Source organism: Canis lupus, chromosome X (assembly GCF_003254725.2).
Source record: "Canis lupus dingo isolate Sandy chromosome X, ASM325472v2, whole genome shotgun sequence".
NCBI lineage: Eukaryota > Metazoa > Chordata > Mammalia > Carnivora > Canidae > Canis > Canis lupus.
Window position 1 is genome coordinate 55,533,639 of NC_064281.1, and position 23,936 is coordinate 55,557,574.

At 39.1% G+C, this 23,936-nt stretch overlaps 1 protein-coding gene across 5 annotated transcripts; it reads left to right on the forward strand.

Annotated features, from left to right (window-relative positions):
- The first annotated feature begins 20 nt into the window (after window positions 1-20).
- On the forward strand, window positions 21-20,513 carry ITGB1BP2 (integrin subunit beta 1 binding protein 2). Of its 5 annotated transcripts, XM_049107800.1 has the most exons (13): window positions 21-562; window positions 795-844; window positions 934-990; window positions 1,069-1,214; window positions 2,138-2,232; window positions 2,338-2,396; window positions 2,535-2,605; window positions 2,725-2,824; window positions 3,089-3,202; window positions 3,451-3,513; window positions 3,855-6,533; window positions 7,974-8,012; window positions 20,293-20,513. In XM_049107800.1, exons 1-11 carry the CDS (start codon window positions 499-501, stop codon window positions 4,077-4,079), a joined length of 1,044 nt encoding a protein of 347 aa, XP_048963757.1. In that variant the 5' UTR covers window positions 21-498; the 3' UTR covers window positions 4,080-6,533; window positions 7,974-8,012; window positions 20,293-20,513. The 5 variants fall into 5 exon arrangements, with proteins under 5 accessions (XP_048963757.1, XP_025321936.1, XP_025321937.1 ...); XM_025466151.3 differs by lacking the exon at window positions 3,855-6,533; XM_025466152.3 differs by lacking the exons at window positions 3,855-6,533; window positions 7,974-8,012.
- Window positions 20,514-23,936: the final 3,423 nt, after the last annotated feature.

Genomic DNA, 23,936 nt, shown 5'->3' on the forward strand with positions numbered 1-23,936 from the left:
GTTGGATGCATACTATGGCTTAAGTGGTTGACAAAGATTGGAGCTATTGGTGATACAGAAGCAATGAGGATGAGAGAAGAAAGCTGCTCTGAAAGAGGAAGAAAATGAGCTGAAGGAACTGGGGTGCCTTCATTGAGCTGGGAGGGGTCTCAAAATCGGGATTCACTTCTGAGCAGCTGCTGATATGTCAGAGGCTTGGAATTGGCCTGGTAAATCTAAAACTGTCTGGGCGGTGGTTAGTTGACCTCACCCAAGTTCCAAGCCCTACTCTGCCTGATCCTTTTTTCTTGAGCCCCAGAGCTAAACTCCTGAGCTCTTTCCTATTGGTTGAGAAGACCAATTGAAGTTCCCTTGCCCATGTTAGGAGGTGTACGCCTCCTGAACTAAAGATAGAAACAGCTGGCCCTTCCAGGCAGCTAAAAGCCTCCAGACTAAGAGGTGTTCCCCACTCGGCAGCCAGACTCCTTGAAATACCCTTTCAGTAATTTTGCCAACATCATGTCTCTACTCTGCCATAACAAAGGCTGTGGGCAGCACTTTGACCCCAATGCCAACCTTCCTGGTGAGTAATTCTGAATTTGCCAGGGGGCTCTCTGTGCTAGGGGAGTGATCAGCTGTGGGCGGTCTTAAGGGAGCAGAGAAATTTGGTGTATCTGCCCTAGTTTAATTGGTCTGGGTAGTCTAAGATCTTTTTTTTTATATATTAAAAACCATGAGCATATAAATCTGGGAAAGTAAGAGAAGTGATGCTAGCTATAGTTGGCTTTCCTTGATCCTTCTGCTGGTATCCACAGATTCCTGTTGCCATCACCCTGGGGTCCCAATCTTCCATGATGCACTTAAGGTGAGAAGTAGGCAAGGGAGGATACCAAAAGCATTTCCTAAAGGAAATATACCCAAGAATCTAAGCTGAGCTGGGTCTTTTGTTATCAGGGTTGGTCCTGCTGCCGGAAGCGAACTGTAGATTTCTCTGAATTCTTAAACATCAAGGTAAATTATTTACTTCCTTAGATTCTGTCCCTAATAGAAGGATTTTATCCCTAATCCTTCTCTCCTTATCTGTACTAGGGCTGTACTGTGGGACCACACTGTGCTGAGAAGCTCCCTGAGGCCCCTCAACCCGAGGTGCCTGCCACAAGCAGTTCACTTCAGGAGCAAAAACCTCTGAATACGATTCCAAAGTCAGCAGAGACTTTGCATCGGGAGAGGCCCAAGTAAAGAGGAGGAGGTCCCTGGGTTTTTCCTACATTCATGGAACTTCCTAGAAGTGATTAATGGGTCATTCAGGTTTGGGGATTAGAGATGTGAGGAGGGGCAAGTAAGTGTGTGGGCTTTGTGTCTATTTTATACCTTAGGGGGAATTTGTATCCAGAAATAATGTCTTTAAGTTGGTATGTGGGTGATGGGATAGGTATTTAGAGTTAGCAGAAGTAGATAGCCCCTCATAAATACATACTTAGTTATAATACAAGGGAGATTGTTGTGAATGACTTGATTTTTTTTCTTTTTGGAAAAAAGCTTTATTTATTTATTTATTTATTTTTTAAAAATTTTTATTTATTTATGATAGTCACAGAGAGAGAGAGAGAGAGAGAGAGAGGCAGAGACACAGGCGGAGGGAGAAGCAGGCTCCATGCACCGGGAGCCTGATGTGGGATTCGATCCCGAGTCTCCAGGATCGCGCCCTGGGCCAAATGCAGGCGCCAAACCGCTGCGCCACCCAGGGATCCCGGAAAAAAGCTTTAAAATGAGTTTTCCATCAAGAAAAACGTGCAGTATTAGCAGCCATGTAGGCTGCAGAGAATAAATTAATTTTGTGGAAGTAGCATGAGCAACAGAAGAAAGTCATGTTAGGTCCACAATTAATTAGAAGAGGATGCAGATATGATGCAGTTCTGCATAGAAATGTTAGAGCAATTGAGTAGATGGGCAAGAAGAGCTCTAGGGATTTGTCCAGGGTTCAGAGATTTGGGATGTCCACAAAGAAGATATTTGGCAATGGAGTTGCTAACCAACTTTTCCAATCCTGCCCCCACTTTCACCAGACTTCTTTGATACTATTACCACTGGTGGAAGTGTTGGAGCTGTTGATCAAGTTAATGGGTCAGAACTAAATCACCCCACCCATGCACCCTAGGTCAGAGTTGCCTCCAAAGCTGCTTCCACTAAATATATCCCAAGCCCTGGAAATGGCATTGGAACAGAAGGAATTAGACCAAGAACCTGGAGCAGGTAAGTGAGTCCTTAGTAGGAAGGCTTTGCAGACTGGAATTTAGTGAAAGTGGCAATTAGGTGGAGGGAATGGATAGGTTCCTGACTCTTGTTTCCTTTGCCTAGGACTTGACAGTAGTCTGATCCGAACTGGTTCTAGCTGCCAGAATCCAGCATGTGATGCTGTGAGTGAGAGCTTATAGGGGATGCAAACATGTGGCTGAGAGATGCTATATCTGGGATGACTGGGTATAGATATGAGGCTGCTGGGTGTATTTTAGAATGACCTGATTCCTCTCCTGATTCTCCCCTATCCATCTTAGGTTTACCAAGGCCCTGAGAGTGATGCTACTCCATGTACTTACCACCCAGGAGCACCTCGATTCCATGAGGGGTGAGAGAGGGGACTGGGTAGGCTCCGTGAGACCAGTTTTTCCCACTCTTGATCATAAGGTGGGTGGGGGCTCATGGGGAGAGGAAAGGAGATTCAGTTGAATTATCCTTCTACCTCAGGATGAAGTCTTGGAGCTGTTGTGGCATCCAGACCCTGGATTTTGGGGCATTCCTGGCACAGCCAGGATGCAGAGTTGGTAGGCATGACTGGGGGAAGCAGGTAAGCCCCAACTTTCCCAAACACTTGATTAGAACCCAATTCCAGAAATCCTGCCCCCCGTACCTCATGGCCAAGCTCTCTATCTCCTCCCTTTTGTACAGACCAAATAAGATTCTGCCCTTTTATCCTCAACAGCCTAGAGGCTTTGCAATATGAAGTAGTATTAATCGCTCAGATTCTGTGTCTCTTCTCTAGACGCACCTGATAACTTCCCTTGGGTTGAGAGTTCATTCTTACCACCCATATTTCACATCTTTTCTCCAGCTGCCAGCATCTTGCCGTCATGATTGGCACCAGACAGATTCCTTAGTAGTGGTAACTATATATGGCCAGATTCCACTTCCTGCGTTCAACTGGGTGAAGGCCAGTCAAACTGAGGTGAGGAATGTCTGATGCTGGACGGGAAGCTGGTGAATTGGGTGATACTACAATTTTACAGACAGAGTCATTGTCTGGAGTGGACATGTGGGCTCCATAATCCCCTCAGAGGAAGGTAGAGCTAGTAGGTTAGGGCTATCTGGCTGACCTGTGGATGTAGGGCTCACACCTCTGACCTGGTTCTCTGTTGTAATAACTTGTTCTGACCTTCTGGGATTGTTACTACCCATTTAATTATTTTCTTTCAGCTTCACGTCCACATTGTCTTTGATGGTAACCGTGTGTTCCAGGCACAGATGAAGCTCTGGGGGGTAAGTGAAGATAAGGGGCACAAGAGGGGGAGGCAGATGGGGTGAAAAGAAGGACCTGACTGGAATGAATAGAGGGTATCTTAAGGGATGGAATTATAGTGGGAAAGTGGAGGTTTCTCCTCATTTGCTTTGATATTCTTTCTCCCCCTTTGCTTCCCTTTTTTCTCTCCCCTCCTCCTCTCCTTTTTTTTCTCTCTTACTATATTGTTTTATTCCTCCCCTATCTTGTTTTGCCTACCTTACATCTGTTTATTTTTCTTTGTCATTCATTACCATCCCACCCCTTTGATGTCCTCATTTTCTCCTTCTTCTGTGTTCCTCTATATTTTCCTCCTCCTCAGGTCATAAACGTGGAGCAGAGCTCTGTTTCCTTGATGCCATCTCGGGTTGAAATCTCCTTGGTCAAGGCTGACCCGGGATCCTGGGCCCAGCTGGAGCACCCCGATGCACTAGCTGAGAAGGCTAAGGCAGGGGATGTGTTAGAGATGGATGAGGAAGAATCTGAGGATTCAGATGATGATCTGAGCTGGACAGAGGAGGAAGAGGAGGAAGCAATGGGGGAATAGTGACACCAGTCAAGTATCTAGATAGGACCTCAGTGGTTCCCTTAGAATCTCAAGAGACCAGGATATGGTTGGCCATGAGGAGTCATTGAGCAGCAGTAGGCTGAAGGAGGGGAGAACAAAGGTGTCCAAACCATGCTGTTTTTTCCCTTAAATAAATCTTGTATTCTGCAGTTTCACATAGTGTTATTCTCTCACCTCACTAAGATTGTATTCATTCCCCCAACATCTGTGTGTCTTTAACACACGTGTGAAAACAAGCACATATACATTCAATCTGTTCTTCACAATCACCAGGTAATTTACTGAGTACTTAATGTGTGCCCAGTTGCACCTTAGGTGGTTTAGAGCTATCTGAGAACTGGAAAACTTATTTATTCCTCGCAGGAAAATTAGTCTGGCTGACAGGCTAATCTACATGAAATAACAATAAACATTATCAGCTTAACTGAATGTTACGTTGTGCAGTATAGTTATTAAGAGCTATAGGAGTTAAGAGAGAGTGAAGTGATTAATGTGGACTATAGTAGAAAAGGAAAGCTCCATGGAAGAACATCTTTTAACAGCTTTATTGAGATAAAATTCATATACCATACAATTCACCCATTTGAAGTATAAAATTTAGTGGTTTTTTTAGTATGCTCAGAGTTGTACAATCACAATCAATTTTCATCACTCCAAAAAGAAACCCTGTACCCATTAGCAATCACTACCAGTCCCCCCCCCCATACTCATAGCTGTGGGCAACCACTAATCTACTTTCTGCCTCTACGGATTTACCTATTCTGGATATTTCATATGACTGGAATCATATAATATGTGGTCTTTTGTAGAAGATTTCTTTCACTCATAAAGTTTTCATAGCTCGTCCATGTTGTAACATGTATCAATATTTCTTTTATGGCTGAATAATATTCCACTGTATGGATATATCACATTATGTTTATTTTGTCAGTTGAGGTACATTTGGGTTGTTTTTATTATTATGAATAATGCTTCGATGAACATTCATATACAAGTTTTTAGGTGGACTGATATTTTCACTTCTCTTGGAAGTATCCAAGTATCTAGAAGTATAATTTCTGGGTCAAATCGTACCTTTAACCTTCTAAGAAACTGCTAGACTGTTTTCCAAAGAGGCTGTGCCATTTTACATTCCTTTCAGCAATGTAGTTCCAGTTTCTTCATATCCTCAATAACACTTGTTATTTGTCCTTTTTTTAATGGCCATCGTTCTGAGTGTGAAGTAGAATTTCATTATGGTTTCAACTGCATGTTCCCCATGGGTAATGATGTTGAGCATCTTTTCATGTGCTTATTGGCCATTTGTGTTTTTTTTTTTTTTTTTGTTTTTGTTTTGTTTTCTTTTTTTTTTTTTTATTGGTGTTCAATTTACTAACATACAGAATAATACCCAGTGCCCGTCACCCATTCACTCCCACCCCCCGCCCTCCTCCCCTTCTACCACCCCTAGTTCGTTTCCCAGAGTTAGCAGTCTTTACGTTCTGTCTCCCTTTCTGATATTTCCCACACATTTCTTCTCCCTTCCCTTATTTTCCCTTTCACTATTATTTATATTCCCCAAATGAATGAGAACATATAATGTTTGTCCTTCTCCGACTGACTTACTTCACTCAGCATAATACCCTCCAGGCCATTTGTGTTCTTATTTGGAGAAATGTCTATTCACATCTTTTGCCCATTTGTTAACTGGGTTGTCTTTTTATTGAGTTCTAAGAATTTCTTTAACATGTTCTGGAGACAAGTCTTTTGTGAGATACATGACTTGGAAATATTTTTTCCCATTCTGTGTTTTGTCTTTCTACTTCCTTGATGGGGTCCTTGATGGTACACAAAAGTTTTAAATTTTTATAAAGTCTAATTTATTTTTTCTTTGGTTTCTTACGTTTTTGACGTCATAGCCAAAAACCCATGGTTTAATATCAAGGCCATGAAGATTTGTTCCTATGTTTTCTAAGAGTTTTATAGTTTTATGGTTTTACATTTAGTTCTTTGATCCATTTGGAGTTATTTTTTGTATGTGGCATGAGGTAGGGGTCCAACTTTGTTTTTGAATGTGGATATCTACTTGTCCCAGCACCATTTGTTGAGAAGGCTATTCTGTCTCCATTGGATTGTCTTGGCACCCTAGTTGAAAATCAATTGGCCAAAAATGTAAAGGATAAGAAATTTTGAGTTTTGAATGGAAATTTGTAGGAATGAGAAATTTGGATGGGTATGGAAGAGTGCGGAGAGCCAAACTGAGGCCAGGTGTTTTATTTTTTAAAAAGATTTTATTTATTTGAGAGAGCGAGAGAGAACATGAGCTGCGGGAGAGGCAGATGGAGAGGAAGAGAGAGACTCTGCTGATCAGGGGCTCCATGCTGGGCTCTGTCCCAGGACCTTGGGATCATGATCTGAGCCAAAGGCAGACACCCAACTGACTGAGCCACCCAGGTACCCCTGGAAAGTATTTTATTTTCCTTTTTGTGTTTTATTTTAAATTCCAAAAGTAATACATTGTCACTGTAAAATACTCAATGCAGAAGTATATAAACAGTAAATGTTCTTCTTCCAATTCCTCCAAGCTTAGTCCCTTTGCTGTTTCTAACCACTGCTAATATATCAGATGGAGGATGTGTTTAAGGGAGAGAACAAAAAGTTAAATGTAGCTAGATTGGGAGGAGACTAAAATTCTAGATGCAGGATTTTGAACATGATTTAAAAGAGAGAATTGGGGATCCCTGGGTGGCGCAGCGGTTTGGCGCCTGCCTTTGGCCCAGGGCGCGATCCTGGAGACCCGGGATCGAGTCCCACATCGGGCTCCCGGTGCATGGAGCCTGCTTCTCCCTCTGCCTATGTCTCTGCGCCTCTCTCTCTCTCTCTCTGTGACTATCATAAATAAATAAAAATTAAAAAAAAATAAATAAAAGAGAGAATTGAATTCTATCTCTGAGACTAACAACACACTAAATTAATTGAATTTAAATAAAATTTATAAAGAAAAAGGCAGTATAGACATTTTTAAAATGTAGATTCTTCTTTTTAAAGATTTTTTATGTATTCATTTGAGAAAGAGAGCACAAGCACCAGCAAGGGCAGGGACAGAGGGAGAGAGAGAAGCAGACTCCCTGCTGAGCAGGGAGCCCCTTGGGAGTGCTCAATCTCAGGATCCTGGGATCATGACCTGAGCTGAAGGCAGATGCTAAACTGACTGAGCTACCCAGGTGCCTCTAAAATGTAGATTCTTAATCAAAGGAGTGATAATCTCTTTCTTGAGTCTCCTTTGAGTCAGATTTACCCACCCCCCTTCAACAGGGTGGCCAGGAATCTGGGTGATTCAGGCTCTAAGAAACATCAAACTAGAAAGCTTCACCAAGCCTCAAAATGATCTCAAGTTCTTTTCATAGCACCCATTGCTCTCAGTTCAGATTTAAGGAACATAATATCTCATTGGGAGCTACAGGTAAGATGGAGGTGGAAGAATGGACGTGGGCAGCAAAGGTAAGGGATCACAGGATAGCATGGCTGAGGATTTGGAGCTTGAAGCAAGATTAGAGGATATTGGAGAATGCATCTCTACCTCACAGAAAAGTTTGATCAGAGTTAAAGGGGCTTCCTGGACCTCCAGGATATTCCACATTTATGGCTCATTTCTCTGTTCTCATTCTATGTATTTGAAGTGCAAATAACATCTCCCCCTTGACCTGAACCCTTCAGATCCTTTCAAACCCTGGCAGCAGGTTATTTTTAATGTCATTTTTCTATAGGTGAGTTGACATCAATAGGGGCTTTGGTAGACATTTAAAAAATTTAGAGGCATAGAATGTGTGTAGAAAAGTGCAGAAAGTGCATTGATCTTTAATGTACAACTTTTTTCTATCTTATCAAAATCAGGGGACCAGTAACTACCCAGAATTCCTGGAGAGGATGAAGGTGAGGAATCAAAAAGTTCAAGTAACCCTTGTATATAAACTTGATATATAAAATTTCAGGTTTACATAATTAATAAAGTAGTGTACTTATTTTATGTAGTACAAAGCCTAAAATGTAAGAAAGTTTCAAGCAGGTGCATAACAATAATAATAACAACAATAACCACAGCTACCATTTCTCATACAAACTAACCTGCCAGGCACTATGCTAAGTGCTTTGCATGCATTATCTCATTTACTTCCCCACTTCCCACCATCAAATATACATATTTGTTCAAATTAGCACAAATCTTCTCCTTACCTCCTTTACACTTCTTATTTCTCTCCATTGTGCTTTGTTATCCTGTTCCTTCACACCTTCCTAGAAACTTTACACTATTAATTATCCTCTCTCTCCTGTTTATTCAACCTTTCCCTCTCATTGGGCATTTTCTTTTTTTTTTCCATTGGGCATTTTCATTGACATTTAAACATGCTCACGTCTCTCTGATTATACAAAAACAATTTCCCTTGACTACATAACCCTTTCCAACTGCTGCTTAACTCCCTTCTCTCCTTTATAAGCAAACTTCTCAAAATAATACTCATTTTCTATTTCCTCCTTTCCATTCCCTTCTAAACACACTTCCAACCTGTTCAGTCTGTGGTGATAAGGTCACTTTTGTCCATCAAATCACTAAATCCAATGGATAGTTTTGGTCCTTGTCTTACTTGATCTCACAAGCAAAATTTGACACCCATGATGGTTTCTTCTGTGAAATACATTTCAATACATTGGCTTCTATGCTGTATGGCTCTTCTTGGTTGTCCTCCCACTTCTCTGGTCATTCCTTTCAGTCTCCTTTGCAGACTCTTCATTTTCTACCTGGCCATTGAATAATGAAGTTCCTCAGAACTTAGTCCTAGTCTTGCACTGTTCTTAATATATAACTCTTTTAGACATTTTCAATTATGTCCATGATTTCAAATATCACCCACATGCAGATGACTCAAACATTTTTATCTCTAGGCCATATCTTTTGAGGTCCAGATTTTTATATTATGGTAATAGTAGCTAACACATATTTAGAACAGTGCCTGGAATATATAGTAAGAACTATGTAAGTGTTTCCTATTATAAGTACTACTATTACTCCTCTTCACCAAAAGCTTTCACTTCAGACTGTTAGGAAAGTTGGGGTATTTTTTACTCTTGGAGAGGAGGAACACATCTTCAATATCCAATTTTACAGTGTTTCAATAAGAAAATAAGATTTTCTTGATGGTCAGGTTTTGCTGACCACAAAGTGATAACATATTTAACATACCATTGCCTCAGCTCCAGGATTAAGGGAGATTGTATTCATCTGCTGAAGAAATAAAGCATCATGTGTAGAATGCCACTGTGCTAACCACTTCTACCCACATTATGTTACTTAATCCTCACACCTGCTCCATGAGATAAGTATTATTATCCCAAATTTTTATAAATGAGGATACCTCCTCAGGGAAGGAAATATCTTGCATGAAGTAACATAGCTACTGATCAAAACTCAGTCATTGCTAAGAGCTGTCCTAGAGCCGTTTGAGAATATCCAAAACCTAAGGACCCAACTGGGGTCCTAGAAGAGGGGTCTTAGAAGAGGAGCATAACACCAAGCCTCTCTAGCCTAGTGGACTTCATTTGACAAGCCTGTCTAGGAACCAGCGAAGCCCTTGGTGAATCAGTGATATCTTACATTGATGTAACACTTTCTAAACAACTTTTACACTAGATTCAGTGTTACTATTTCTGGGATCCTTGCCTCCACTGTCCCCTTTCTCCCTTTCTGTTCCCCAAACCTCAGAACACTGCTACAGGGAGAACCAAGCTGACCAATATAAATTCATGCTGTCCAACTTCAACTTGGCCCTTGCAGCTGCTCAGCAACCCTTTTCTTTGTCTCATACGTTCCCTGGCACTCTCCCCACAGAGGCTCTTAACAGACCATCCTCTTCTCAAATTCCAGCTCCTCCTGTTCCACTCCTTCTGACTAATACACACACTTTCATGGGATGCTTGACAATTCAATAACGTTTTAAAGCTTTTCATTACAGAGAATTTAAAACATGTACAAAAGTAGACAGAATAGTATAATGAATCCCCATTTACCAAACACTCAGCTTTACCTAGTATCAACTGTCACACTCTTGTTTCATCTATCTCCTCCTTTCTATACTATTTTGGAGCATATCCCAGACATGATATCATTCCCTACCTAAATATTTCCGTATGTATCTTTAAGAGGTAAGGATCCTTTTTTAAAAAATCATAGTTGTGATATCATTAGCACACATGAACAAGCAATATTCCCTTTAATATCATTAAGTACCAATCAATATTTAAATTTCCAGTAGTTTCATAAATGTCAAAAGAATTTTTTTTACAGCTTCTTAGTTTGAATCAGTATCCAAATAAAGTCTATACATTGTGATTGGTGGATATGTATTGTATGTCAATTTTATCTATTTTTTTAAAGTATTCTCTCTATGTCCAACGTGGGGCTTGAACTCATGATCCAGAGACCAAGAGTCCTATGCTCCACCCACTGAGCCAGCGAGGTGCCCCATATGTCAGTTTTAAACTAACAGTTCCCTTTCATCTCTTTTTTTTCCTTACAATTTTTTATTGAGAAAATCAGATTATTTTTCCTTTTTTTTTTTTGAAATCAGATTATTTTTCAGTAGAGTTTCACACAGTCTGGATTTTGCTTATTGTATCTCTGCTATATAGTTTAAAATGTTTCCTTGACCTCTGTTCTATATATTGGTAAAATTAGTGTTGTACAATGCATCTTCTATATTCATTGTCCTATTTTCAGTAGGGTGGGGAAATTGTCCATGTGACCAAAGATGTGGAAGGTGTCTGGCTTGGCAAGTGACTCAGGAAAGAGCCAAGACTCTTTAGCAGTACTGAAACAGATAGTTGGGGTCAGAGCTCAATAAATAGTAACGGAGGTCCAGGCAAGATAGGATGGGTGAGGGGCCAGCAGTGTCAGATTTCCACTCTGCTGGTATTTAGAGCAGGGCAGGCAATGAAGCAGTGATCAGGCTGAAGTCAGAGCTGGAAAAGGAGACATAGTACTTGAAGCAGCAGTTGGGATTGTTTCTCTGGGGATTACACTACTTGCTATATACCCTGTTTTCTAAATATATCTTATCTATTCATTCCCACCTCTGTGCCTTTGCCCAGGATGTTTCCTCTGCTTGGAGTATCATCTCCTTTGTCGCCACATATCCAAATCCTATTTATCTTTAATGACAAGTGAAAGTTCTTTGTTTTCCATATTTTTGCTTGTAGAATCATAAAAATATCTCTGAAGGGATAAATAAGAGATCAAGAATATTGATTGTTTTGGGTGCCTGGGTGGCTTAGTTGGTTAGGCATCCAACTCTTAGTTTCAGCTCAAGTCGTGATCTCAGGATCACAGAATGGAGCCCCACATCGGGCTCCACACTCAGCACAGAATCTGCTGGAGATCCTCTCCCTCTCCTTCTGTACTGCCCCCTCTTCCCACCATGCATGCATACTCTCTCTAATATAGCCTAAAAAAAGAATATTGATTGCTTTTCCAGGAAGGGAACTAGATGGCTAGAGGACAGGGCTGGAAGGGAGAAAGATATTACTGATTTGTTACAGGAGGGACAGGTAGCCTGATAAAAGTGTTTGCTATGAATTCGGTGGAAGTAGAAGCAGAGATATTAAGTAGAATGAAGAGAGTCTGGAACAGCATCTGTGGGGAGAGTGCCAGGGAACATATGAGACAACTAAAAGGATTGCTGAGCAGCTGCAAGGGCCAAGTTGAAATTGGACAGCATGAATTTATATTGGTATGCTTGGTTCTCCCTCTAGTAGTGTCCTGGGATTTGGGGAACAGAAGAAAGAGAGAATGGGGACAGTGGAAGCAGGGATCCCAAAGACTATTAACACTGAATCTGAAGTAACTGGGAGGTAATAACTGATGTGGATGAAGTGAGAGGTAAAGTACCTAGGGGTCCCACTGAAGTTAGAGTTGAAGAGATCAAAGACATAAAACTTGTTTGGAAGAGTATTATATCTAGGTGAGATATCAGTGATTAACCAAGGCCTTATTAGTTTCTCAATAGGCTTGTCAAAGGGACTCTTCTAGAACTCCACTGGGGTCCTTAGGTTTTTGGATATTCTCAAATGGCTCTAGAACAGCTCTTAGCAATAACTGAGGTTTTAAGCAGGTGGAGTTCATCACTGAAATTGTAGCTTCTGCAAGAGGCATAGTGGGAAGAGTAACAAACTACTCTTTATTGAGCCTTTACTGTGATCTAAGTACTGTAATAAATAATCTGTCTATTCTCTGTTATCTTTTTCTGTCTCTGTATATAACCTATACATGTATCTCAAATGAAAATATATATTGTTTAATTCTCACAACAGTGTATTAAAAGCATTATTATTTTTATAATACATGAGGAAATTGAGCTTCAGAGGGGTTACATAATTTTCCCTAGGTCACACAACTATCAAGTGTCAGAGCCTGGGGCACTAATCTAGGTCTTGACTACAAAGCCCATGTTCTTTGGTGTTTAAGCAGTACTTTCCAGCAAACACCCTCCTCTACTAAATTAATCTTATTTTGCCAGTGACATCTGTTAAAATATTATAGATGCATTCTTGCCAAAAATAGTTATACACTGAATTGAAAACTTTTGATGATGAGTAAGGAGTTAATTGAGTAGGATGGAAGAGATACTTGGAGGCAGGGAAACTAGTTGAGGATAATTGGCAGTGGTCCAGGGGAGAAAGCTAAGCCCCAGACTAAGTGGGCGTGGTAGTAAGAATGGAGTCATAGATGTAAGAGCTACGTCTTAGCTTAGGCTGTTATGATAAAGTATCATAGACTTGGCAGTTCATAAACAACTAATTTATTTCTCATAATTCTGGAGGCTGGAAGTCTGATCAGGGTGCCAACACAGGTGAGTTCTGATGAGGGTGAAGGGAGCAAAGAGAGGAAGAAGCAAGCAATGTGGCCATGCTGTGCTGTGTTTCTTGAACTTAACACAACTCACTCCTTCCTCAGTGCCTCTGTTATATCTGATCCCTCTGCCTGGAATAGTCTCCTTCCAGGATTTTGAATAACTGGCTCCTTCTTGTCATTCATGTCTGAGCTCATGATAGGTAACCAATTCATTATCTTGAAAATTAATCAATAAAGGGAGAGAATCTAGCATTTATCCTGTATTTCCTATCTGAACTGAGTAACAAAATAGATGGGGGGATATGTCTTTTTACAAAACTATTCCAATGAATAAAAAGAAATAATAAAATCAGAACATCACTTTTTAGCAATCCTTGATAAACAGACATAAGCATCAACAGCTTTTAAGATCCTAAAGAGACATTGTGTCCATCTTATAGTCATACCAAAGAGTGGAACCCAAGTTTGATCTGATCTTTGGGGTCAGATCTTTGGATCCAGCTGCCAATTTGCAGGAAATAGAAGAACTGCACAATACCTATGTAATCAGCAAAATCCACAGGGAGGAGCTTTACAGATCAAACTACAAATATATAGAAAATGTTTGAAAGGATACACACCAAACTAACAGTGACTTTCTCTGAAGAATAAATTTAAAGGTTCAAATATATTATTTTTTAAAAATTTATTTTCCATTTTATTCACTTCTGCAATTTTTTTAAAGATGAAAGTTGAATATTTAAATGTCACATTGATGAAGATGATACTCATCTATTTTCAGTGCTGACTTTTCTCATGAATTTGAATTTTGCATTTACAGTTAACTTCTTGCTAGCATTTCCACTCATGTTTTGCCATAATTTCAAACTCATATCTAAAATAAAATTTAGGGGCGCTTAGATGGCTCAGTGGTTGAGCATCTGTCTTTGGCTCAGGTCGTGATCCTGGGGTCCCCGTATCGAGTTCCCCTCAGGGAGCCTGCTTCTCCCTCTGCCTATGTCTCTGCCTTTCTCTCTGTGTCTCTCATGAATAAATAAATAAAATTTAAAAAAAAGAAATGCAGCAATGAAAATCATTTTACATTTATCTTTGATTATTTGTTTTTTTAAAAGATTTTATTTATTCATGAGAGACAGGCAGAGGGAGAAGCAGGCTCCATGCAAGGAGCCCAACGCGGGACTCCATCCTGGGTCTCCAGGATTACGCCCTGGGCTGAAGGCGGCGCTAAACCACTGAGCCACCCAGGCTACCCATATCTTTGATTATTTGTGCTAATATTTCTTAAATTTAGAAGTGGGATTGCTGGAAAGAAGATATATACATTTTGTATATCTAAAATGTTAATAGAAGGGCTCCTGGCTGGCTCAGTGAGAGGAGCATATGATTCTTGATCTCGAGGTCATGAATTCAAGCCCCACATTGGCATAGAGATTACTTTAAAAATAAATTTTTAAAAATGTTAATAGATACTGTCTGACTTTCCTCCACAAAGACTATTCCAATTTACATGGCCATCCAGCAGTATATAAGGTACCAGTTTCCCCAATACTCTCATCAATACTTTGTTATCAGGGATGCCTGGGTGGCTCATCGGTTTAGTGCCTGCCTTCAGCCCAGGGCATGATCCTGGAGTCCCGGGATTGAGTCCCACATCGGGCTCCCTTCAGCTTCTCCCTCTGCCTATGTCTCTGCCTCTCTCTGTGTGCCTGTCATGAATAAATAAAATCTTTTTTAAAAAAAGGAAAAAATACTTTGTTATCAATTAAAAAATGCTTACCAACTAGATGTGCAAATGACGGTATCTTGTTTTTATTTTGCATTTTCTCTGATTATAAGAAAGGGTGAGGGGTGGCTGGGTGGCTCAGTCGGTTAAGTGTCCAACTCTTGATTTCAGCTCAGGTTATGATCTCAGGGTCCTGGGATTGAGCCCCAAGCTAGGCTCTGTGCTCAGCAGGGAGTTTCCCTCTTCCCCTCCCACCACTTTCACATATTCTCTCTGAAATAAAATCTTAAAAAAAAACAAAGGGTGAGCATTTTTTTTTACTGAATATTCATGTGCAGACTTTCAGTTAACTTCATTTTCAGCCCCATGTATCATGCTCATACTCTTTTGTATCTTGTCTTAGATCCTGGGGCCTTTCCATAGTTTTACTGGTAAATTTGCTTCTTATCTGCATCTTTTTTCCCCATTTTTAAAAAGTAGGCTCTGTGCTCAGCATGGAGCCTAATGCCAGGCTTGAACTCACAACCCTGAGATCAAGAGTTGGATGTTTAAACTTACACTGAGCCACCCAGGTGCGCCATCATCTGTATCCTTTGCACTAGACTAGGATTTCTTCCTGGCTACTATTTAAGCTACCATTTCTCAAATGGCTTGCCTACTTCTAGAGAACACTTGGAACTTTCTGTCCTTTGAGTTTGTATTTTATATATTAGTATACATTGAGTGGTGCCTTAGAAGTGTTCTGAAATGCTGTATTTGTCATATACTAAATTCCCACATGATGGGCTCCTGGCTGGTTCAGTCAGTGGAGCATGCAACTCGGTCTTGGGGTTGTAAGTTCAAGCCCCATATTGTGTGTAGAGATTACTTTTAGAAATAAATTCCTGCATATAACTGCCTCTCTGTTCAGTTCCAGTTATCTGTCTATTCTTTTTTATTTTTTTATTTTAATTTTTTAAAGTAATTTGTACACCCAACATGGGGCTCCAGTTTACACCCTGAGATCAAGAGTTGCATGCTCTACCAAGTGAGCCGGCCAGGCACCCATGTTTGTCTATTCTTGAAGTATATCACACCTTTATATAGTAATTTTATATCTGGTAGGCAAGTCTTCCCTTGTTCTTTTTTTCTTCCCTTCTATCTTTGAGAAGTTTCTTGGCTCTTTCTATATATTCTTTCAGATAAACTTCAGAATCAACTTCTCTGGTATTCCCACCCTGTGCCCCCAAAATCCCAATGAGATTGTTAATGGAAATTTATAGTTATTTGAAATATTTTCAATTATGAAATCCTTCAGGAATATTGTACATCTATCTATTTTTCAGGTCTTTGTATGTATAGCCTTAAGTATTTTGTAGTTTTATTCATGTAAATGTTTTGTACATTTTTGTGTGATTTTATTTTTAAATAATCTCTACACCCAATGTGGTGCTTGAATTTACAACCCCAAGATAAGAGTCCCATGCTCTACTGACTGAGACAGACAGGCACCCACTTTTGTACATTTCTTGTTGGATTTACTTCTGTCATTTTTTCCCACTATGAATGGGATTTTTTTCCCCATTATATTTTCTGATTGGATATTTTTATATAGAGGAATTTTTATATAGAGAAATTATTGATTTCAAACAAATGCTTTTCCTGTTTAATTATTTCTCAATTTTCTTAGATTGTATATTCTATGTAAACAAGGACATTTTATGACTCTTCCTCTATAATATTTATAACTTTTACCTTCTTTTGTCTTAATGGTTTCACTAGAACCTGGAAAGCAATGTTGAGTAGTGGTATTTTTAAAAAACAGGTGAATAGGTGAATATTCTTGATTTGTTCTTACTTTAAGGAGAATGCCAATAATATCTCACTATTGAGTATGATGATTGTAGTTTTTATCTATACTCTTTATGAACTACCAGAAATAAATCAATGTAAATAGAATATATATGAAAAAAATATATGAATATGTTATTTTTTATACAAAGAATGTCATACTATAAACACCTTCTAAACTCTTTGCTGATAAATCAGCTGTCAGTCATTTTTTTTAAGATTTTATTTATTCGTGAGCGACACAGAGAGAGGCAGAGGCATAGGCAGAGGGAGAAGCAGGCTCCTCACAGGGAGCCTGATGCAGGAATTGATCCTGGGACACCAGGATCACAACCTGAGCCGAAGGCAGACGTTCAACCACTGAGCCACCCAGGCATCTCTGAGTCATATCTTTTCTTTTCAGCTCTTTTTTTTCTATTTTCATTATGGAAGTTTTCAAACATACAAGAGCAAAGAGTATAATAGGGGCTCTTGGATGGTTCATTTGGTTAAGTGTCTGCTTTCAGCTTGGGTCATGATCCCGGAGTACTAGGATCAAGCCCTGCATCAGGCTCTCTACTCAGTGGGGAGCCTACTTCTCCCTCTCCCTCTGCTGTTCCCCCTGCTTGTGCTCTTTCCTCTCTCTCTGATCAAAAAATAAAATCTTTTTTTTTAAATAAAATCTTTTAAAAAAAAAAGTAGGGCACCTAGGTCGTTCAGTCAATTAAGCATCTGCCTTCGGCTCAAGTCATGATCCCAAGGTCCTGGGATCGAGCTCGGCATTAGGCTCCCTGCTCAGTGAGGAGTATACCTCTCCCTCTCCCTCTGCCCGTCCCCCTGCTGGTGTTCCCTCTCTTTCTCTGTCAAATAAATAAATAAAATCTTTTTAAAAATTTTATAAAAGAGTAGTATACTGAATCCCCGTGTACCTGTCACCTGGCTTCAGTGATTATCAACTTATGGCCAATCTTTTTTCATCTATATTCCTCTAACCCCTGCTCCCCCACCTGCACACCAAGGTTATTCTGAAGCAAATATCAGACATTGTATTACTTCATTTTATCCATAAAAATTAACAATGCTTTAATATCATGTACTTTAAATGTACAGTCACTGTTCACATTTTCCTCATTGTCTCATAAATGTTTGAGTTTGTTGTCAAGGATTGTCAGGTGCCAAATGAGGACTATACACTGCAGCTGGTTGATAGGTTTCTTAAATTTCTTATCTATAGGTGCCCCTTTCTTCTCCTCCTTTTTTTTCTCCCACGGGATTTATTTGTTGAAGGAACTGGGTGGTTTGTCCTGTCATGTTTCCCATAGAATGGATCTTAGTGATTGCATCCCTGTGGTGTTATTTCTCTGTTCTTTTTATTTCCTGAATATTGAGTAGATCTAAGGTTTGATTACATTTAGATTCAGGTTCTATTTTTTCCTCTTTTGGAGGGCAAGAATATGTCATAGGTAGTATTGTATACTTTTATAAGTAGATAACAAGACTCTCGTTCCTTTTAAGATATTCTCTTTGATATTCTGAAGTTTCACAACAATGTGTCTGGGTGGGTATTTCTTTGTTTCGTTTTCCTGTTTAGGATTCCTGAATCTTAGAGATTGTCATCTTTCATCAATCTCAGCTACTTTTTCTTCAAATACTGCTATTCCACTCACTGTTTTCTCTGTTAGTCACCTGAACTCCAATTGGACATCACCTGTAAGCATGGGGCCTTTTAAACTTGGGCAGTAAGGAGGTGCTTGCATGGCTCAGTCAGTTAAGCATATTACTCTTGGTTTGGGTTCAGGTCATGGTCTTGAGATGGTAGGTCAAGCCTCGCATCAGGCTCTATGCTTGGTGTGGGAGTCTACTTCAGATTCTCTTTCCTACTCACTCTCTCTCTCAAATAAATAAGTCTTAATAAATAAAAAAAACTGTAGGCCACCAGGAATCAAATGACTTCAGGGCAAAAGTGTGCTCCAGCACTTAACCCAGCAGAATTGTAGTTATACATTGTTTCCTCTCAGTGTACCATATATATATATATGTGTATGGATGGAGATAGATAATATCTATCTATCTCACCATACACACTTAAAAATATATCTTGAAATCCATTCCATATCACTGTAAAATCTACCTCTTTCTTTCATGTATTGAAATATAACATACATTTTAGTAAAATGCATGTATCTTAAGTATATATTTTTATATGTATATACATCTATGTAACTTACCCTATGTCTAAATACAGAGCATTTTCAGCACCATAGCAGGCCGGCTTCCTATGCTCCCTCACTGTCTTACCCACTCCCAAGATTAACTGCATTCTGACTTCTACATCTATAGATTAATTTTGCCTGTATTTGAATTTCATATAAATGGTATGTATTCTTTTTGCCTCTGACTTCTTTCATTCAGCATTTTCTGTGAGCTTCATCTATGTTGTTGAATATATCAGTAGTTCTTTTTCATTGCTGTCTAGAATTCTACCTTCTTAAAATTAACTTCCATTTTATGGATATATCATAATATAGTTAACCAATCTCCTGTTGATGGACATTTAAGTTTCTTCAGTCTTTTGTTACTACAAACACTGCATGTCTATTCACGCATCTTTGCCAATGTGTATAAGCATAATCAGTAGGATAAAATCTTAGGTGTGTTGTGAGTGCTAGATGAAAGATTATGTGCATTATTAGTTTTAATAAACTGCCAAATTGCCTTCAAAGAGGATGTGTTAATATATTAAATAACAATATAGATAAGGGTATGTTTCCCAACATCTTTCCAACTATTAAGTATTTTTATCTTTGCCAGTCTGACAGGTAACACGTAGAAACATGTAATTACTACATGTTTTTTAACTAAAAATACATGCACATGGTAAGAAAATTCAAGCAGTATAAAAGGTATACAATGAAAGTTATGTATTACCCCTACTCTAAGTCCCTAGTTCCCTGGTTTCCTTTCCAGAGATTACTATTGTCGGTTACTCATGAATCTTCCAGATACAGTCTATACAAATCATGCATGTATAAGTGGGTATATTTGTGTGCACATGTGTTTGGATATCTCTATCTGGCAGATATTTTGATGAAAACAAGTTTACTTTCCCCTTTCCCTTTAAAAATCTATCTCCATCTCTTTTCCCTTTTTTCACAAATGGCAGCAGGCTATTTCTCTGCTTTTTTTCACTTAACATATCTTTGAAATTGTGTCATAATAATACTTTTATAGCTGCCTTTTATTTTTTATGGCTATATTATCATTTATTTGACCAGTCCCAGGCATTTTTGTTGTTTTCAATAACCTGTTTTATAAACAATCTCCTTGAACATACTTATTTGTACACATGTGCCAGTATATTTATAGGATAAATTCCTACAAGTATGGTTCCTGGATCAAAGTAGTTTGTGGCTGATGTGATTCCCTGCCCAAGATCCATTTCACATCTTCCCTGTTATTTAGTGGTTATAAAGTTTGAATTGGTGTAATTGATCTCAGCCTCAGCTTCTGGATGGGGTGTACCACCCTCAACCCAAACAGGGTAAGCCCATCCCCCATGCTTCAGTGATTGGTTCAGGCAACCCAAGCCATAGCCAATGAATGCATACCATTGTCCTGTCAAGGGGATTGTTCAGGAATGGGCCATTGACCCAATTCAAGTTAATGAAATCTTAGAGGATATTCATTGAAGTATTTGGGAAAAGATTTTGGTTTTGGTTTCATTCTTTGCTCTTCTGAGACAGGTAACAGAAGCCAACTTTATCTCTTCTTTTGGACAGTGTGGTGTAGCTGATGTGAAGCCTTTAAATGCTATAGCCCTTTTGCTACCAAGAAGGAAGTCAAATTTATGATGAAGCTCACACTTTTGAAGACAGATCTGACAGAAAGAAATTGGGTCCTTGGTGATATCTTTGATCCGTGGAATCAAATCAACTGCAAAGTTCTCTCACCCCTTGGAATTTGCATTTGTATAAACCAATAAATCCTCTTTATTGTTTAACCCTATTGGAGTTGGGTTTTCTGTTACCAATAAAAAGGCATATGTACTTTAGAAGTTTTTGATATGTTGCCTTCCAAAAGTTACACCAATTTACAATGCCAACAACAAAATACAAGAGTGTCTGTTTGTCCCCACCCTTGCCAAAATAATGTATTGTCAAACTTTCTGATATTGCCATATTTACTGGAAAAGAATGTTATCTCATTGTATTTTAACACAATCTTTTTATTATAAGTAAGGTTAAGCTTCTTTCTAATATGCTTCAAAGTCACATGTATTTCCTGTGTGTGTGTGTGTGTGTGTGTGAATATAAGTGTATATTGTTCATATCCTTTGCCTAGCTTTGTTTCTCTTTTTCTTACTGCTTTGTAGAAAAAAATTTTAAACATATTATTTATTTATTCATGAGAGACACACAAAGAGAGACAGAGATATAAGCAAGGGAGAAGCAGGCTCCCTGCGGAGAGCCTGTTGTGGGACTTGATCCCAGGATCCTGGGATCACGACCTGAGCCAAAGGCAGACATTCAACCACTGACCCACCCAGGTGCCTGAGCATGCGACTCTTGATCCCCAGGTTGTGAATTTGAGCCCCACATTGGGAGTAGAGTTTACTTAAAAAAAAAAAAAAAAAAAAAACAGAAGAGGGATTGCTGGATTATACGGTAGTTCTATTTTTAATTTTTTTAAAGATTTTTTATTTATTCATTTAAGAGAGAGTGTGAGTGAGAGCATGAGCATGAACAAGGGGGAGGGGCAGAGAGAGAGGGAGAAGCAGACTCACTGCTGAGCAGGGTGCCTGGTGTGGGGCTCAATCCCAGGACCCCAGAATCATGACTTGAGCCAATTGCAGATGCTTAACTGACTGAGTCGACCAGGTCCCCCAATTTTTAATTTTTAAGGAAACTCCTATTTTCTAAAGTAGTTGCACCAATTAACATTCCCACCCACAGTGTACAAGGATTCCCTTTTCTCCACATCCTCACCAACACTTGTTATTTTTTGTGTTTTTGATAACAGCCATCCTAACAAGTGTGATGTAATAACCTGATTTTGATTTGCATTTCCCTGATGATTAATGATGTTGAGCATCTTTTCATGTACCTTTTAGCTATCTATATGTCTTCTTTGGAAAAATGTCTAATTCAGATTTTCTGCTTATTTTTTAATCAGTTTTTTTTTTGGTTTGTTTTTGGTTTTTGCTATTGAGTTGTATGAGTTCCTTATATACTTTGAATATTAGTTCCATATCAGACATATGACTTGCAGTTATTTTCTGCTATTCAGTAGATTGCCTTTTCTTTTTGGTGATGATTTCCTTTACTGTGTGCAAGCTTTTTAGTTTGATGTAATCCCACTTGTTTATTTTTGCTTTTGTTGCTTTTATTTTGGGTGTCAGTTCAAGAAATCATCACCAGCACTGTTGTCAAGGAGGTTATTGCCTATGTTTTCTCTAGGAGTTTTATGGTTTCAGGTCTTACATTAAAATCTTTAATCCATTTTGAGTTAATTTTTGTATAATGTGGAAGATGGTGGTCCAGTTTCATTCTTTAGCTGTGGCTGCCTAATTTTCTGAGCACCATTTATTGAAGAAACTGTCCTTTCCCCATTGTATATTCTTGCCTCCTTTGACATAAATTGGCTATGGTTCCAATTGCTTCACATTCTCATGAACACTTATTATTTTCCATTGTTTTTATCATAGCCATCCTAATGAATATGAAGTTTTACCTCACTGTGATTTTGTTTTGCATTTCCATAATAACTAATGGTATTAAGCATCTTTTCATGTGCTTATTATTATCTGTTTGGATATATCTTCTTTGAAGAAATATCTATTCAAGTCCTTTGCCCATTTTTGAATTGTTTTCTTGTTGAGCTGTAGAAGTTCTTTCTATGTTCTAGATCTAAGCCTCTCATCAGATAGACAATTTGCAAATATTTTCTCCCATTCTGTATTTTGTTTTTCCACTTTCTTTTTTTTTCAGTTAGCTCTACACCCAATGTGGGACTTGAACTCATGACCCCAAGATCAAAGGGTCATGATCTACTGACTGAGCCAGCCAGGTACCCTGTCTTTTCAGTTTCTTGATAGTATCTTTCGATGTACACAAGATTTTAATTTTGATAAATTCCAATTTATCTACTTTTTATTTTGTTATCTATGCTTTTGTTGAAAAGACTGTCAATTTCCCATTGAATCTTCTGGCATTCTTGTTGAAAATCAGTAGATTATACATTTGAGGGTTTATTTCTGGGCTCTATATTCCATTGTTCTATATGTTTTGTCTTTATGCTAGTACCACACTGTTTTGATTACTACAACTTTTATTTTTAAGATTTTATTTATTTGAGAGAATGAGGGCAGCCCAGGTGGCTCAGTGGTTTAGTGCCGCCTTTAACCCAGGGCCTGATCCTGGAGACCGGGGATCGAGTCCCGTGTCAGGCTTCCTGCATGGAGCCTGCTTCTCCCTCTACCTGTGTCTCTGCCTCTCTCTCTCTCTCTTTCTCTCTCTGTGTCTCTCATGAATAAATAAAATCTTTTAAAAAAAGAAAAAAAGAGAATGAGCACACACAAGCAGGGAAGAGGAGTAGAAGGGAGTGGAAGAAGCGGACTCCTTGCTAAGCAGGTAGCCTGACGTGGGGCTCAATCCGAGGACCCTGAGATCATGATCTGAGCCAAAGGTAGACGCTTAACTGACTGAGCCGGCCAGGCACCCCTGATTACTCTAGCTTTGTAGTAGTTTGTAGTTTTGAAATCTGGAAGTTTGAATCCTCTAACTGTTCTTTCTTGAGATAGTTTTGATTATTTAGGGACCCTTCAGATTCCATATAAATTTTAGGATTGATTTTTCTATTTCTGCAAAAAAAATACATTGGGATTTTGATTGGGATTACATTGAATCTGTAGATCATTTTGGGGAGTATTTTCTCTCTCTCTTTTTTTTTACATTTTTAAAATTTAAATTCAGTTTGCCAATATATAGTATAACACCCAGTGCTCATCCCATCAGATACCCTCCTCAGTGCTGGTCACCCAGTTAGCCACCCCCCCACCAACCTCCCCTTCCACAACCCTTTGTTTCCTAGAGTTAGGAGTCTCTCATGGTTTGTCTCCCCCTCTAATTTTCATCATAACAACATCAAGTCATTCATTTGGGGAATATAAAAAATAGTGAAAGGGAATAAAGCAGAAAGGAGAGAAAATGGGTGGGAAATATCAGTGAGGATGACAGAATATGAGAGACACCTAACTCAGGGAAACGAACAAGGGGTAGTGGAAGGGAGGTGAGCGGGGGTTTGGGGTAACTGGGTGACGGGCACTGAGGGGGGGCACTTGATGGGATGAGCACTGGGTGTTATGCTATATGTTGGCAAATTGAACTCCAATAAAAAATATACAAACAACAACAACAACATCAAA

Bases quoted from the DNA above. Each gene is read 5' to 3' on its own strand.
- ITGB1BP2 (XM_049107800.1), top strand. From the start codon at position 499: ATGTCTCTACTCTGCCATAACAAAGGCTGTGGGCAGCACTTTGACCCC. The intron at 845-933 runs GTGAGAAGTAGG...TTTTGTTATCAG, and splicing joins TCTTCCATGATGCACTTAAG to GGTTGGTCCTGCTGCCGGAA. The intron at 3,514-3,854 runs GTAAGTGAAGAT...CCTCCTCCTCAG, and splicing joins CACAGATGAAGCTCTGGGGG to GTCATAAACGTGGAGCAGAG.